This window comes from Zootoca vivipara, chromosome Z (assembly GCF_963506605.1).
Source record: "Zootoca vivipara chromosome Z, rZooViv1.1, whole genome shotgun sequence".
NCBI lineage: Eukaryota > Metazoa > Chordata > Lepidosauria > Squamata > Lacertidae > Zootoca > Zootoca vivipara.
In genome coordinates this window covers 44,483,315-44,499,244 of record NC_083294.1, presented here as the reverse complement: position 1 = coordinate 44,499,244, position 15,930 = coordinate 44,483,315, and the positions used below count along the sequence as shown (strand labels likewise).

Here is a 15,930-nt window from a genome sequence, read left to right as displayed (position 1 = left end):
TCTTGGTTCTTTAAGAAGTCTGTAGCCATCAGGGTGTCGACGGGTTTTGCATCCTGCAATTGCATACTCTCCAACAGTTCAATTATCTTTTGCTTCTGATTAAGTAGAAATGAACCATCCTGTTCTCTTTCCACTTGAATCCCAAGGTAATACTCAACTGGTCCTAATTCCTTCACTTGCACTTCCTTGTTGAGGTGCTGGACTACATTTTTATAATCCCTGTCATTTGACGTTGCGATTAAAAGGTCGTCAACGAAGGCAAGAATATAAGAAAATTGTCCATTACTCTGCTTAGTGTACAAACACTTGTCAGCTTCACCTTGCTTGTACCCAAGTTTCACCAGCATTCCATGCAATTTCAAGTTCCAGGCTCTGGCTGCTTGTTTTAAACCATACAGTCCCTTTTGAAGCTTGCAAACCAAATGTGCCTCATTTGGCTTTATAAAACCTTTAGGCTGCTTCATGTAAATTTCTTCAGAAATTTCCCCATGCAAAAACGCAGTAGCTATATCGATGTGTTTCACCTCCATCCCTTTAGATGCTGCGATGCTTAAAAGTAATCTTACGCTACTGTATCTCACTGTCGGTGCAAAGACTTGGTCATAGTCGTGGCCATATTGCTGTGAAAAACCTTGTGCCACTAGTCTTGCTTTGTAACGTTGCACCTCCCCTTCTGAACCCCTTTTAACCTTGAACACCCATTTGCTCCCAATTGCTTTCTTACCAGCAGGTAATTCTGTGAGTGTCCAGGTCTTGTTCTTGTGCAGTGCGTCAATCTCCTCCTGCGCGGCTTTCCTCCAGAGACTGGCTTCGGTGGCTGGCATCTGCTCTACCTCTTCCCAAGTGGAAGGTTCTGGTGGAGACGCCGACCCTGCAAAGTAGGACAGTCATAGTGGCGGAACGCCCTTGTTGGTTCTGGATGAGCATCTGACCTCTGGTTGTGCAACCGCATCAGCATCCTCATCCTCCTCCAACGCTGGCATGTCCACGTACAGCTCCTCCTCTTCGTCTCTGGTGCCGCCAGGGGTCTGGACCTCTGCGTCTTCTGGGGTGTCGCCTGTAGGGGGTGTTGTGACACTAGAAGGTATATTAGTTCCTTGTGCTAAAGGAAAACTTATAAACTCTTCATCTGGTGACTCTCTAGAACAGTCAATAACAGTGTTCTTTGTATCAAACTTTCCTAGTTCATCAAAATGAACCACATGGTATGGGTCTACTCTGCCACTCTTTGGATCTAAAACTCTATATCCCTTACCTCCAGGAGCATATCCAACCAGGATACCTGCTTTTGCTCTGGAGTCAAGCTTGTGTCTGCGCTCTTTGGGCACGTGGTAATAACAGACACTTCCGAACACACGTATGTGCTGCAGACTTGGGACTCTCCCGTGCCAAAGTTCAAATGGTGTGCGTTCTGCACCCTTTGTAGGCAATCTGTTTTGCAAATAAATCGCCGTATTCGCCGCTTCAGCCCATAGCTTCTGTGACAAGTTGGCCTCTTTTAACATGCACCTTGTCATCTCCATAATAGACCTAAACTTTCTCTCAGCAATGGAGTTCTGTTGAGGCGTGTAAGCAACTGTAGTTACATGTGCTATGCCTTCTTGTGCCATGATGGCCTTCATCTGCCATGAGCAAAACTCTCCACCATTATCCGAAATTAAGGTGGAAGGAGCTCTCTGGAATTTGTTCTTCACCATGTTTAAGTACAGTTTGAACAATTCCGGTGTCTGACTCTTTTCTTCTAGAAAATATCCAACACAATATCTTGAGAAGTCATCTATAAATATCAGAATGTACTTATTGTTTCCTAGGGAAGGTACATTCAGCGGACCACATAGGTCAGTATGAACAGTGTCCATGACTTTTGTGCTTCTCTTCTCTGTACAACGTGGGAAGGAAGGCTTGACTGCCTTTTCAGTTATGCAAGTTGTACAGTTTGGCATTGGTGTACTGCAATTCTTTACCTGTAGACCTTTTACCAGATTTTCCTTCTGCATTTTCAGGATAAGGTTGGTATCCCTGTGTCCAAGCCTTTTGTGCCAGAGTTCCAGATCTGGTTGATCCTTTCTGCTGGGTTGTGCAACCCTTGCAGACTCATTCTCTGAAATATCAATCTCATACACATCATTGATTAGTTTGGCTTGAATAAACACTTCACCATCTTTTATCACATTGCATTGTCCATTTTTAAATATAATTTCAAAACCTTTCTTGTCCAAGCTAGACACACTTATTAGATTACAGTTCAGCTTTGGTGCATACTTAACATTACTCACTGTAGTATCAAAAGACTCATTGTTCACTTTGAAATTCAAGTTCAAAGATCCTGCACCTATTGACTTTATAACGTTTCCATCAGCAATTTCAATCTCAGACTGTTTATTATTGTCTATTTCATTGAAATATTCCCTTTTATAACAGAAGTGGCTGCTTGCTGCACTGTCCAGAAGCCACTTATTGCGCTTTCCTTCACAGCTCTGGAAAGCTACATTTCTTTCTTGCAATATCATTGCACGCCCACGACCCCCCTTCTTTTCGCCTTTTGGTGGAAAGGGGCGGGATTCATTCTTTGTAGATGCTCCATACTTGCGCTCAATATCCTTTAAGATTTGCGCTGCATCATCTCTGCTATTAATTGACGTTAGATGCTTATTGCGAAGTCCACTCAAAATTATGTGTCTGGCCTCGCTGTTCATGCGTTTCCAAGTTGCTATCTTTGCTAAATCCTCTTCTGTTTCGCCAGTAGGCATAGGATTTTCAATGGCATCCAAAACATTCCTTGCATCTAAAAATGCTATCAGGCGTTGTTTCCAAAATACGTAATTGTGGTCATCTAAGGCCATTAATCCTAGGTTAACTCCACTATCAAAATCTGCAAAAGCCATCTTGGAATCTCAAAATTCTAAAAAAATTTCAAAATTCAAAAATTTGCCAAAAATTCCAAAATCAAAATCTCTAAAAATATCTCAAAATGCAAAATAATCTTCACTGCCTCTGAGTTCTCAGTGCTGTAAACTCTGAGGGAGGGGAGGGGTAGCTAATCCCCTAGGCACACTGGATAACAATAGACCATGTGCTTACCAGGAAGTTCTAACTGAAAAAATCCTACTCAGTTCAAAATCACAATCCAAAGCAATCCTTCAAAAATACACAAAAATACGCAGTCCTGGGCCGTAATAACCCTTTATGGGAATGTTAGGGATGTGGATTAGGATATATTATTAGATAGATCCTATCCAAGCTTGTGTTAGCAAGCTTCCAATATTAGCAGAGTGACATTCCCCTTTTGTGCGCAGCAAAGCATGTGCGTTAGATTCGCTAGAATCTCTATAACAATATTACACTTTATAGTTCAACATTACACTTCCTGGCAAAGGTCCCCTTTGTCCCTCTTAAAAGAAATACACAACACAGTGTTTATAAAATAAGATAGAGTTTACTTACAGTTTCATCCTGAGTTACAGCATAATCTCAGAAAGGCAGGCTTGCTTAGAAAAGTTACAAGTATATATACATCTAGAGACTACTTAGTAAAGTAAGACTCCATTTGGTCTCACTCTTGGCTGCAGGCCTAGAGTGAGAACCATGCTAACTAGAGATTCTCTGGAGATGTGTTCTCATCGAGGGAGGAAGTAGCTAAGAGAGAGAGTGATTGCAGGCTAGGGCTTTTGTCTAATCCAACTCATTTGCATGTCTGAGGGAACAGGAACTGACCTGTAGTCAGGTGTCCCTCCAGGTGAGTTCCTGTTAGTGGACACTCTAGGAACTGTTGTGACTTGTCTGCCCCAGTGTTCCATCCCACAGAGTTACACCATATATTTGTATGGAGGAGGAAGCTGAAACTCCTCTCCCCCAAGTAAGACGACAGGACGATGGGGGCTACCTGAGGCCAGATTGAAATTAATGGGGAATTGCCCCATTTTCCTTAATGGACTAGTCTTCACTGGCTGGCAGGTATTTATTAGTATCATTCCCCCACCCCAGAAGAGAGTTGTAGGGTTAGAAGAGACCATCTAGTTCAGGGGTCGGCAAGGTTTTCCGGCCATGGGCCGGATCACTCCCACAGAGATTGTCCGTGGGCCATACTGGTACAGCACAAGGCTGGAAATCGCATCTGTGGAGAAGCGATTTTTGGCATCTCGACATGCACAGATGCGATTTCCAGTATCTGCGCATGTGCATATGTGATTTCCAGCGCCGCTCAGCGAGTCCCCGCACCGCATTGTGCTGGTTTACCGCAGTGCACAGGGTACTCGCCGAGTGGGCAGCTTGGTTCAGGGACAGTTTGGAGGCCGGTAAAATGGTCTTCGTGGGCTGCATCCAAATCATGGGCCACATGTTGCCAATCCCTGATCTAGTTCATCTAGTCCAACTAGATGTTTGCATATATAAGTACAGGTAGCATGTAGTGAGAAACCTGCAAGCTGGATCTGAGCACCAATTACTATCCTGTCCAGTAGTTACCAGCAACTGATATTGTGAAGCACCTTACAGACTAAAGCTGTGGTCTAATATCCATTTACTAAGAAGTAAGCCTGAACTGAATGGGATTTACTGCTAAGTAGACATGACTAGGATTGCAGTGCCTCACATTTATTTTAGCATCTTAATAACATCCACATCACCAGATGCCACAAGCTGGTTCCTAATTCTTAATTTCATACAGCCCAGTCCTTAGGTCCGTACTCGCAAAGGATAAGGCTATCAATGGCTACCAGCCATGAAGGCTATGATCTGCCTCCATTGTTGGAAGCAGTATGCCTTTGAATGCCTACTGCTGGGCATCAGTCTTACCAGATCTTGCAGGTTGGGTGAATTGGATTGAAAAGATTGCTTACTCTGGAGTTCAAAGGGTTTATTCATGCAGGAACTATTTGTAGGATGAGTGGATATGTGAGAGAGATGGCAGACATCTTGCCTCAACAAACTGGGAGAGAACAACAAACAACAAATGGGTCCACTTTTTGGGGTGGTATTCACTTTGACGGAGCAAAGACTACAAACAATGCTGCCTAGATTGCAAGACAAACAGTGCCCTTGTGGGGCTTCGAGTAGCACATGCATAAACTATAATGTGTTTGCTTTTCTCCAACAATCACAAGTGTGTGTGCATGTGTGTGTAATAAAATGTGTGAGATTTTGCCTTGCAGGCAATTGACAATTAATGACATGATGCAGTCCAAATAAGATTGATTTTAATTGTGGTGTGAGAAAGTTTTAAACAAATACTTAACTTCCTCATTATGAGACTGCACATGTTTCTGGGAGTAAGCCCAACTGAGTGCAGTGACACTTGTGTCTAGGTAAATATGTGATGTGTCATATTTTGGCTAGATAATGTCATGTCTAGGCATTTGCTGGTGAGAAGCTCATAAGAACCTAATATGAGCCTTCTGGATCAGGCCAATGGCCTATCTAGTCCAGCATTCTGTTCTCACAGGGGCCAACTAAGTGCACTTTATGGGAAACCAGGCAAGATGGGACCTGAGCACAAGAGCACTCTCTTGCCTTGGGGTTATCAGCAAGATATTCAGAAGCACCACTGCCTCTGACAGCAGTGGCAGAGCACAGCCTCCATTATGACTAGTAGCTCCTTTTGGTAAGAGGACTGACTGCCCACCTAGAAATTAGTTTACTAACTAAGAGTTATATCCTGCTTTATCAATGAAGTCCTCAAAGTGGTCCAGAGTATTTATAAAATCCAAGGCAGCAGGTACATTATAAACCATACACACAAAACAAATCAGTCAGGAGCAGATGCTGGATGTTGTCTTCACATGCCTTCTCTTCCTCTCACTTATGGGACAGCCAGTGTTAAATGGGCCATAGATACATATATGCACATACACACCTATCTATGTACATATGTACAATTTAAATGTGCCTATATCTATATATCTATCACATTTATTTATACTTGCCACAATAAATTCAGGAAAGAATGCATGGTTCCCCTACACGTATTATTATATATTATATACTGTACTGTACTATATTTTGATATGTAAGTATTAGCATGCTAATATTTATGTAATGATAATTTTATATGCAATATACACACGCACACATCTCCATATCTATATTTATATCTTGTGTAAAATTATACCAGTCTGTGCAAAAAAAGAAAACAAACGTAAGCGGTGTGGGGGTGGGAGGAAGAAAGCCCCCCCCCCGCTTCTGTCCTTGCAAAGGTTTTGGACAAGGCAATGGGAGGGGCAAGATGCCCTCACCCAAGATGGCGTCGGCGGCCTTGCGATCTGGTCACGTGGTCAGACTCACACACCCCTCCCGCTCCTCCTCGCGCGCAAGGCGATTGTGACGAGGCCGCCGAGGAAGACCTGCCCCGCCCCAGCGCTTACTCCTGCCCTTCTCCTGCGCGTGCGCTCTCTCCACCCCGGCTGGGCTTCCCTTTCCCCTCAGTACCAAAAGAGCGGTGGTCGCGAGAAAGCCGGCCGGGCCGCGGGAAACAGCCGGAGCCGCCACGATGAGGAGTAGAGCGCCGCCGCTGCCTCTGCTCGTTCTGCTTCTGGGGGCCCCGGCGTCCCTCTGCGGCGCCTTCTACCTGCCAGGCTTGGCTCCTGTCAGCTTCTGCGATGAGGGAGGCGAGAAAGCCGGATGCAAGGTGAGTAGGAGAGAGGGAGGGGGGGTCGAGAGGAGGAGGTGTACCCCCGTGTTCTAAACACCCCCCCTTAAGCTTTGCTCCTGGGTGGGAAGTACACCCCCCCTGCCAAGCTTATAATTTCCTTTAAATAATTCATACCTAGTAGTAGTTGTTGATTCATGTGTATATATGTTTCTCTATAATATATTCATTTTACCTGACAAGGGGCTGAAGGCAGTTTACGGATAAAAGCAGAAACAGATGAGAACCTAGGAGGAAACGATGTTTGTTTTTTTTTTTAAATCACTAGCTGGCCCTGCCACACGTTGCTGTGGCTCAGTCTGTTAAATGGAGCCTCAGAGTCACACTTCACACTTCCCAGATCTTCGGAGATCTGTTTTACACGTGTTCTGTTTAGGCAGGCGCATCCCTGTGACTCCCCACTCTGTCCCTACCCATGACACATCCCGGCCCCTCCCCCCACCCCCTCATCCCTGTGATTGGCCCCACCCTGTCCTGACCCATGACCTATCCCGACCCCTCCTCCCCCTATCCCTCACCCAGGTGAGCCCCCACCTCCACTCGGCCCAGTATGGAAAGGCGAGCAGAGATGCTGTGGAGATGGAAGTTTCCTAGGTGCAGTACCAGTGTAGCCGTTGCTAGAGGGTGCTGTTTTGCAACCTCTCCTGTGCTCCCAGCATGCACTTTTGTCTGATTTGTGAGTTCTGGAACACAGGGTTTTTTGGGTTTTACATGGTCCAGGTGTAACATCTATCTACGCAAACAGTTTTGGCTTCCTCTCATATTTGCATGTGACTTTGTGTCAAAATTTGAACGCAATTGGTTGAGCGGTTTCGGAAAAAGTGGAAAAATACCCACATGCACTTTTTACATTTTTTTAATATATATATAGATTAGCTCCAATTTTTTATTTTTTGATTAGCCAGTTTCCTTAAATGGTTATCTGCTTTTTTTTTAAAAAAAAAAAGATTGGGTTCTATGTTTTAACGCTGTACACTGTCCCAATATTTTTTGTACAATGTAGTGACAGAGCGGACATAGTTTTGTGTTCCAAAATATTCTTCAGAATATGGAATTTAAATGAATTCATTAGCTGCCACTTGTATGTGGTCTTTCTTTTATACTCTGAGAAGTAGTTTACTGTAACATGATTTTTTTCTAAGTATATAAATATAAGATATATGCATATAATGTGTCTTTGAAACAACTTATGAAATGGGTCAGGCTAAATGATTGAGACTGTCCTAAGGCCCTTAGAGTTACCACTTGCTTCTGTGACTCCTTTTGCACCTTCAGTGGCCTAGCATGGAGTGAGTGGGAACATCAGACCTAGATGCCAAATGTGGCCCTCTAGGCCTGGGCACCTGGCCCTTGAGACCCTCCAGGCCACACTCCCCAGCTGTGCTTCATTATTTTGAGTGTTTTCGCCTGCCTGGGGTATCTTGCTTGCCTGGACGGAAGGTAAAATTTGCATGCATTATTCTGCCCCCTTTTACCTCTGTTCCCACTTTCCACTTGTCTGTGACTCCTGGGAGGCTCTTTGGTTGAAAAGGTTCATCGCCTCTGGCCTAGCAATTAGTAATAAAGGTAAAGGGACTCCTGACCATTAGGTCCAGTTGCGGACGACTCTGGGGTTGCAGCACTCATCTCGCTTTACTGGCCGAGTGAGCCGGCATTTGTCCGCAGACAGCTTCCGGGTCATGTGGTCAGCATGACTAAGCCACTTCTGGCGAACCAGAGCAGCGCACAGAAACGCCGTTACCTTCCCGCTGGAGTGGTATCTATTAACTACTTGAACTGTGTGCTTTCAAACTGCTAGGTTGGCAGGAGCTGGGACCGAGCAATGGGAGCTCAACCCATCGCGGGGATCAGAACTGCTGACCTTCTGATTGGCAAGCCCTAGGCTCTGTGGTTTTAACCCACAAGGTTATCTATAACCACAACAGGGAATTTGTTTTCCTGCTAACGTTCACCTGTGTTGGTTGTGTGTCAGGTTGCTGTTGTAACATTCAGATCTATAAGTGAGAGATACAAGGTGGAATAATGCTGAGGCAAATAATTAAGACGGTGGTATCTGCTAAAGGCTTTACCCCTTTTCCTTGGAATCTTGCTACCGCTCAGCTGAGGGTGAGGGGTGGTGGCATCCAACTTTTGTAGCGATATATAAAGCAGTTGCATTATATAAAAACCATTTCAGATTCAATATAGGCACTGACTGGGATAACAGCCTCCACTTGGAAGGCTTGTTTGAAGAGGCAAGTAGGTGCCAAGAAAGCAATAAGAAGGTGCCTGTCTTGATATGTAATGGGAGTGAGTTCCAAAGGGGAGGTGCCACCACACTAAAGGTCTGACTGACATTGCACAGAACAGCCCTTCTGAAAGGATGCTATCTGCAGGATGCCCTCTTTTGCAGAACACAGTGATGGTTTGGGCATATAAGGGATGAGATGGTCTTTTAGGTTTCCTTGTCCCAAGCTGTATGAGACTGTGTACTTCAAAGCCAGCACTTTGAGCCTTCCCATGGAGTTGATTATCTGCCAGTGCAATTTTTTCAGCAGTGGCATAATGTGATGGCAATACTCTGCTGCAGAGAGTGAAGGAGATGCTGCATTTTGCACTGGCTGCAGTTTCCAGGTTGACCTCAAGGGCAGCTCCACATAGAGCACACTGCAGTACAGTAATCCAATCTGGAGGTTACCTAGACATGGACTGCAGTGTGTTGCAATGGCAAAGACGACACAACTCAAGGCAGGTTGAACTCAATGGGAAGGCGACCAAGAGCGGAGCTTGAGCGCTTCCTATTATTGAAAGCTCAGGATGTCAGTTAATCATTACAACGATAGCGTAACTTCTAGCCAATTACAGCGGTGCAGTCCCATACAAGGTGATGTTTCCTGTAATGTCACAACAGGTCACTCCCTAAGACATCCTCCATAGCCAATGTGTTGTTTTGCCATGCCCTCTGTCCATGCTCCAAGCACATGTCACTCTGTAAACACCCCCTCCTCATTCCCATTGTGTTGCCTCCTTGGCTTGACCCATCTGGTTTGTCCTGATTCATCCAGTTCTTTCCAGATCTAGCATGTTTCTCCTAGTACTGTCATGACCTGTTGCCCTGCTGACCCATGCCTCCCAACCTGTCCTGCTACACATGTTTCCTTTCTGACATAGCCGGTTTGCCGCGCTATTCCTTCTACCTTAGAGGATCGACGTGGTGTGCCAGCGCCGATCCAATTATGATCCCTACATCAGTGGCCAGGTTGTCAAATGAGAGAGGTAGTGAGACTGAATCTGGTACTCCCTGGTTTGTATCTTGTCTCTGCCATGAAGCCTTGAGGTGGCATTCCTTAACCATTGCTTTATTTATTTATTTATTTATTTGAAGTATGTCCCCCTGCTCTTCAGCTGGAGAAGTCTTCCGAAGTAGCTTACAGAGATGGATAAAAAGGCAGTGCCTGCATTCATGCTTTCATTATAAAGGACGCAGCTCAGTAAGAAAAGGGGTAGGGAGGGAGGGGGGGAAGCACACTCAGGTGCTAGTTTTTAGTTACAGAGCTTTTGTAAGGATCAGGTGGAAAGGAGAAACTGTTTAGGGAGAGTAGGAACCAAAAGTTTCAGGTCTCTCAGCGGAGTTGGTGGAATGGGCTTCTTTACCTTCTCTCTCCCCCGTACATAGACTAATTTAAGAATTATAACTGAATAATGCATGTGGAGCACTTGGGACACTTGAAAGTGCTAAGGCTTTTAAAATAATTATTTGAAGCAATCAGCTCTTTAAGGAACTGAATATTTTAATACATATTTTTAAAGTGTTGTTACCTACTGTCTTTATGTGTTTTTTGTTACCCATCTCAGAAGCTTGGCTGAAGGGCAGCTTATGAATACAGTACTGTATATGAATAAAAATCCTGGTTCCTCTTTGATTACTTTCTTTTAATAAGCTACCTGAATTTGCTCTGTATGCTACTGATACAGGAAGCAAGGCTGTATTTGTTTTACTACAGCAATTCAGCTGGAGTAGCTGGTTGTGCTGGTACCAGGGGAAAAGGAGCCACACGACCCCCCCCCAAAACCCCTCATTGAGGTTTCCCCCTCTTAGTCCCAGGCTTCAGATTTATGGCAATGTTAAGTCTGTGCATCATGGTTTCATGAGAGTCATTATATGATCAGGTGGATTGGAAGACTTAGTTTTAAATTATGTCTCTGCTTTGGGCCCACAAGAAAGATTCTGCTTATAAGAACATCGGAGCGTAGCTGGATGGATCAGGCCAATGGTTCATCTAGTTCAGCATTCTGTTCTCATGGTGGCAGACCAGGTGCCTGTAGGAAACCCGTAAGTGGGACCTAAGCACAAGAGCACTCTGCTCCACTGAGATTCCCAGCAGCTGGTATTCAGAGGCATAGTCCCTCTGACATGATCCCTCAAGCTCATTCGTCTGTCTGAAATGGGAATGCTAACGAATGACCTGCTAGAGTTAACTGTGGGGGCACACAAATAAATACAACAAGATGCTTCTTGTGTAGAAGAACAGGGATGGGGAACCTATGGCCCCCCACATACATTTTGGGCTCCCAGCTCCCATCTGACCCAGCCAGTATGGCCGGTAGTGGGAGAGGTAGTCAGGCAGCATCTGGAAGGTCAGAGATTGTCCACCCCTAGCCTAGAATTGTTCATCCCCAGATTGTCCATCCCTAGCCTAAGGTTGTGGAATTGTCCATCCCTAGCCTAGGGTTGTGGTGTGGCTCAGTTGGCTGGAAAAGTATGCACATAGGACAACATTTCCAACAGTGAGCCTGCCTGGTGCGTCCTCATTTGCCTGCACTGCTTCTCTTTTGTCCATCCATGGAAATAAAGGCACATATTCCAGCCAGGCATGAGCACTTAAGGAGTGCATAGCATGGCTTGGGGAGAGTCCCAAGGGCCTGATTGGCTTGGCAGTTTCCTAAGCACTCAGGTATTGGACTTGACGCATTGTGATTGCGCACAGAAATAGGGTAATTAAGTTTACTGTCTGATCTAACTGTACAGTATTTATTAGGCACAAGACCCACTGATTCCGATAGCATTGTGCAGAAATCCTGAGTATGATGAAAATAATAATAATAATAATAATAATAATAATAATAATAATAATAATAATAATTTATTATTTATACCCCACCCATCTGGCTGAGTCTCCCCAGCCACTCTGGGTGGCTCCCAATTGAATATTAAAACAATACAGCATTAAATATTAAAAGCTTCCCTAAACAGGGCTGCCTTCAGATGTCTTTTAAAATTAGGATAGCTGCTTATTTCCTTGACATCTGATGGAAGGGCATTCCACAGAGCGGGTGCTGCTACCGAGAAGGCCCTCTGTCGGGTTCCCTGTAACCTCACTTCTCGCAATGAGGGAACCGCCAGAAGGCCCTCGGCGCTGGATCTCAGTGTCCAGGCTGAACAGTGGGGGTGGAGACGCTCCTTCAGGTATGCAGGACCCAGGCCGTTTAGGGCTTTAAAGGTCAACACCAACACTTTGAACTGTGCTCGGAAATGTACTGGGAGCCAGTATAGATCTCTCAGGACCGATGTTATGTGGTCTCGGCGGCCGCTCCCAGTCACCAGTCTAGCTGCCACATTCTGGATGTGTTTCCGGGTCACCTTCAAAGGTAGCTCCATGTAGAGTGCATTGCGGTAATCCAAATGGGAGATAACCAGAGAATGCACCACTCTGGTGAGACAGTCCACCGGCAGGTAGGGTCTCAGCCTGCGTACCAGATGGAGCTGATAAACAGCTGCCCTGGATACAGAATTGACCTGCGCCTCCATGGACAGCTGTGAGTCCAAAATGACTTGCAGGCTGCACACCTGGTCCTTCAGGGGCACAGTTAACCCATTCAGGACCAGGGAGTCCTCCACACCTGCCCGCCTTCTGTCCCCCACAAACGGTACTTCTGTCTTGTCAGGATTCAACCTCAATCTGTTAACCACCACTCATCCTCCAACTGCCTCCAGGCACTCACACAGGACCTTCATGCCTTCACTGGTTCTGATTTGAAAGAGTGGTAGAGCTGGGTATCATCCGCATACTGATGAACACCCAGCCCAAACCCCCTGATGATCTCTCCCAGCGGCTGCATGTAGAAGTTAAAAAGCATGGGGGAGAGGACAGACCCCTGAGGTACCCCACAAGTGAGAGCCCAGGGGTCTGAACACTCATCCCCCACCACCACTTTTTGAACACGGCCCAGTGACCCTACTCACTTATTAGTGAGTAGGAGTCATTGAACTCAGTGGGATTTACTTCTGAGTAAACATGCTTAGGATTACTGTGTTGGGATAACTTCTTTAGAACCTTTAAGTGCGGAGAATGCTTTAATGTTCTTTAATAACTTTTTAAAAATTCCGTCTTGGATTATTGCATTCAACTCCAAGTGTCTAAACCAGCTTTTCTGTTCTTCTAGTCAAAAATAGAGCTGTTTGTGAACAGACTGGACTCAGTCGAATCAGTTCTGCCGTATGAATATGATGCGTAAGTATACCCAGATACCATTAAGCCAGTGTTTGCATTTCCCCATTAAAATGTTTGTTTAAGAAAAGTATCATATAATTTGCAGAGTGTTCAGATGATTTCTAACTTCTTTGGAATAAAACTTCTTTGGAATAGTTTCACGGGTAATCGATAGAGGCAGAATTGGCTTTGAGATGATTTAGGTGTCTAGCCAACACCATCTGACAAACGGTTTATGAGTGACCTGAAACCGTGATTTGAAACTATAGTTTTGTCAAACTGTGGTTTAACTTTGCATCCAAACCAACCAAGTGTGGTTTGGGATGTTACTCCCTGTCAGAGCCTACTGCTTAGGAAGGGGTTCTTAGTGAAGGTTGGTGAAGAGAGTTAGTAGAGAAATCATGATGTGCCTGTACATTAAGAATACACATCATGGTTGGGCATTAGAACTATAATGAATGAAGACCATGTTGTGTGGTGTGTCTAGAACATAATCCATCAGCTAAAAAACTCTTAGAGCAAGGACGTGGAACCTGCAGCCTCCAATTGCCATCTTTCCCAGCCAGCCATCTTTCCCAATTGCCATCTTTTCCCAATTGCCATCTTTCCCAGCATGATGAGAGGTGTAGTCAAAGAACAGAACACCACATGCTTGATTTAGATTAGAACCTAGTTATAAGTGCAACTCTTGTAATGCAAAGCGGAAACAACCTTCTTCATCTTTGTTTGTTCATAGTTTTGACTTTTGTCAAGATGCAGCAGAAAAAAGGCCTTCAGAAAATCTTGGACAAGTCTTGTTTGGAGAGCGAATAGCATCATCACCCTACAAGGTTAATGCAACTTTTCAGTATGATTTGGATGACTGTGTGTGTGGTGTGTGTGGCTAAATCCTGAAGGTTTGTTTGTTTTGGCCTGTACTAGTAGAGATGGGAAGGCCTGGAAAACCCCCGGAAAAATTGGAAAAAACCAGTCTCCCCATTTTTTTCCTGAAGCCGTTTCCCCCCGAAAAATAGGCAAACTATAGTTTGATATAGTTTGAATATTCCATACACTTTTCTTTCAATTTTTCCTGAAAAAAATGACTTTGGGAATAAACAGAAAAAAGTCTGTGCCCCCCCTTTTTCCACACACCCCCAGCCTTCCAGCACCCACACTTTGGAGCTCCCTGCTGACTGACACCAGGCAGCTCTTTCCAGCAACTGTTCAAAACATTTTCATTAGGGCAGCCCATCTGAACACTTAGAAGCTGCATGTGATCTACTTCCTTTTAACCACTGCTGACTTTAATCATATTTTGAATACTCTTAAATACCTGCTTTTAACTGTGTTTTATCAATCATTTTAATGTTCTGTTGTATATTTTTGTAAACTGTTTAGAAGCTCTCTTACTATTATACGGTTTATAATAACAAATTCAATTTTAAAAAAACACACACACTCCTTTTCCTTTCAAACAGAGTTTGAGCCTTAGTGCAACATACTGTTCAGTAACTGAATGTTGGTTCCTTCTGGGTCTGGAATGAAAAAAAATATTGCTTTATGCTTTGCCCCGGCTGTCCTCAAGTAAAGATGGGAATGCCTGGAAAAAACCCGGGAAAAATGGGGGGGGGTCCCTGTTTTCCCTGTTTCCCCCAAAGCTGTTTTTTAGAAGTCCATGAGAAAAATGACAGAGGAAGAAGAAATGGAAAATGATAGCAGTAGTTCAGAAAATGAGATAGAATAAACTGCAGGTATATGTTGTAGTTTTTTAAAGCACTACTCAAAGGGTAGGTCAGGGGTCAGCAAACCTTTTCAGCAGGGGGCTGGTCCACTGTCCCTCAGACGTTGTGGGGGGCCGGACTATATTTTGAAAAAAAATATGAATGAATTCATATGCCCCACAAATAACCCAGAGATGCATTTTAAATAAAAGAACACATTCTACTCATGTAAAAACATGCTGATTCCTGGACAGTCCGCGGGCCGGATTTAGAAGGTGATTGGGCCGCATCCGGCCCCCGGGCCTTAGTTTGGGGACCCCTGGGGTAGATCTTCTATGGAACTTAAATATTGAGATGGACCTCAACTTTATTTTCCTTGGTGCTAAGGGGCAAACCTGATTATTATTTATATTGATGGTTTCTTGCTTTTTTGTTGCTTTTGAGGGAAAGGGGATGGTTACCTGTTTTATTGCAAGCATACCGTCTTTCCCCTATTTTAAGACGTAGTCATTATATAAGCCATAGCAGGATTTCTAAGCAATTGCGCGATACAAGCCATACCCCGAAAATAAGACATACTGATAGACCCTTCACCCAGTAGCAATAACCCCCCCCTCTCGCCAGCCAAGCCCCCTTAAAAATATCTCCCCATTTTGCTGTCGCTCCACAGACACGTGTTTCCTTTAAAAGCTTGTAAAAATGCACTGAAGAGCCGTAGCTGCTGGCTGCCGAAGCCTCGTGATTTTCCCTCCCTGTTTCTGAGAGCATTTTTTTAAATAAAAGGATTTGAATTTTTTTTTTTTAGCCAAGCTGTGTAAGCTGTACTTGGTGAAGAGGAGAAAAGTGGGGTGGGGAGGAGATGAAGGCACGAGGAAGAAAAGAGGGGTGATTGAAGCCGTTGCCTCGTGAATGCAGAGGCTGTTTTCCCTTTAAGGAAGAGATCTATGTGTGCGCGTCTCTCTGTCTCTCCACCCCCCCGCGTATCTCTCTCTCTCTCCCCCCCCCCTCTCTCACACACACACACAGAGAGAGAGCCCACCTCTCGCTTCCCCCCACCTTTCCCTTCCATTCTATGCGTCCACCCATGAGTTGCCTGTTGATTTCCTCTTGACGGGAG

General features: G+C 44.7%; 1 protein-coding gene across 1 annotated transcript in view; it reads left to right on the top strand.

The window, feature by feature from the left end:
* The first annotated feature begins 6,373 nt into the window (after positions 1-6,373).
* LOC118083811 (transmembrane 9 superfamily member 2) overlaps positions 6,374-15,930 on the top strand; it is a 62,539-nt gene continuing 52,982 nt past the window's right edge. The window contains exons 1-3 of the mRNA XM_060270535.1: positions 6,374-6,622; positions 13,067-13,134; positions 13,850-13,943. Of these exons, the coding sequence (XP_060126518.1) occupies positions 6,485-6,622; positions 13,067-13,134; positions 13,850-13,943 (300 nt within the window). The 5' untranslated portion in view covers positions 6,374-6,484. The remainder of the gene's footprint in view (positions 6,623-13,066; positions 13,135-13,849; positions 13,944-15,930) is intronic.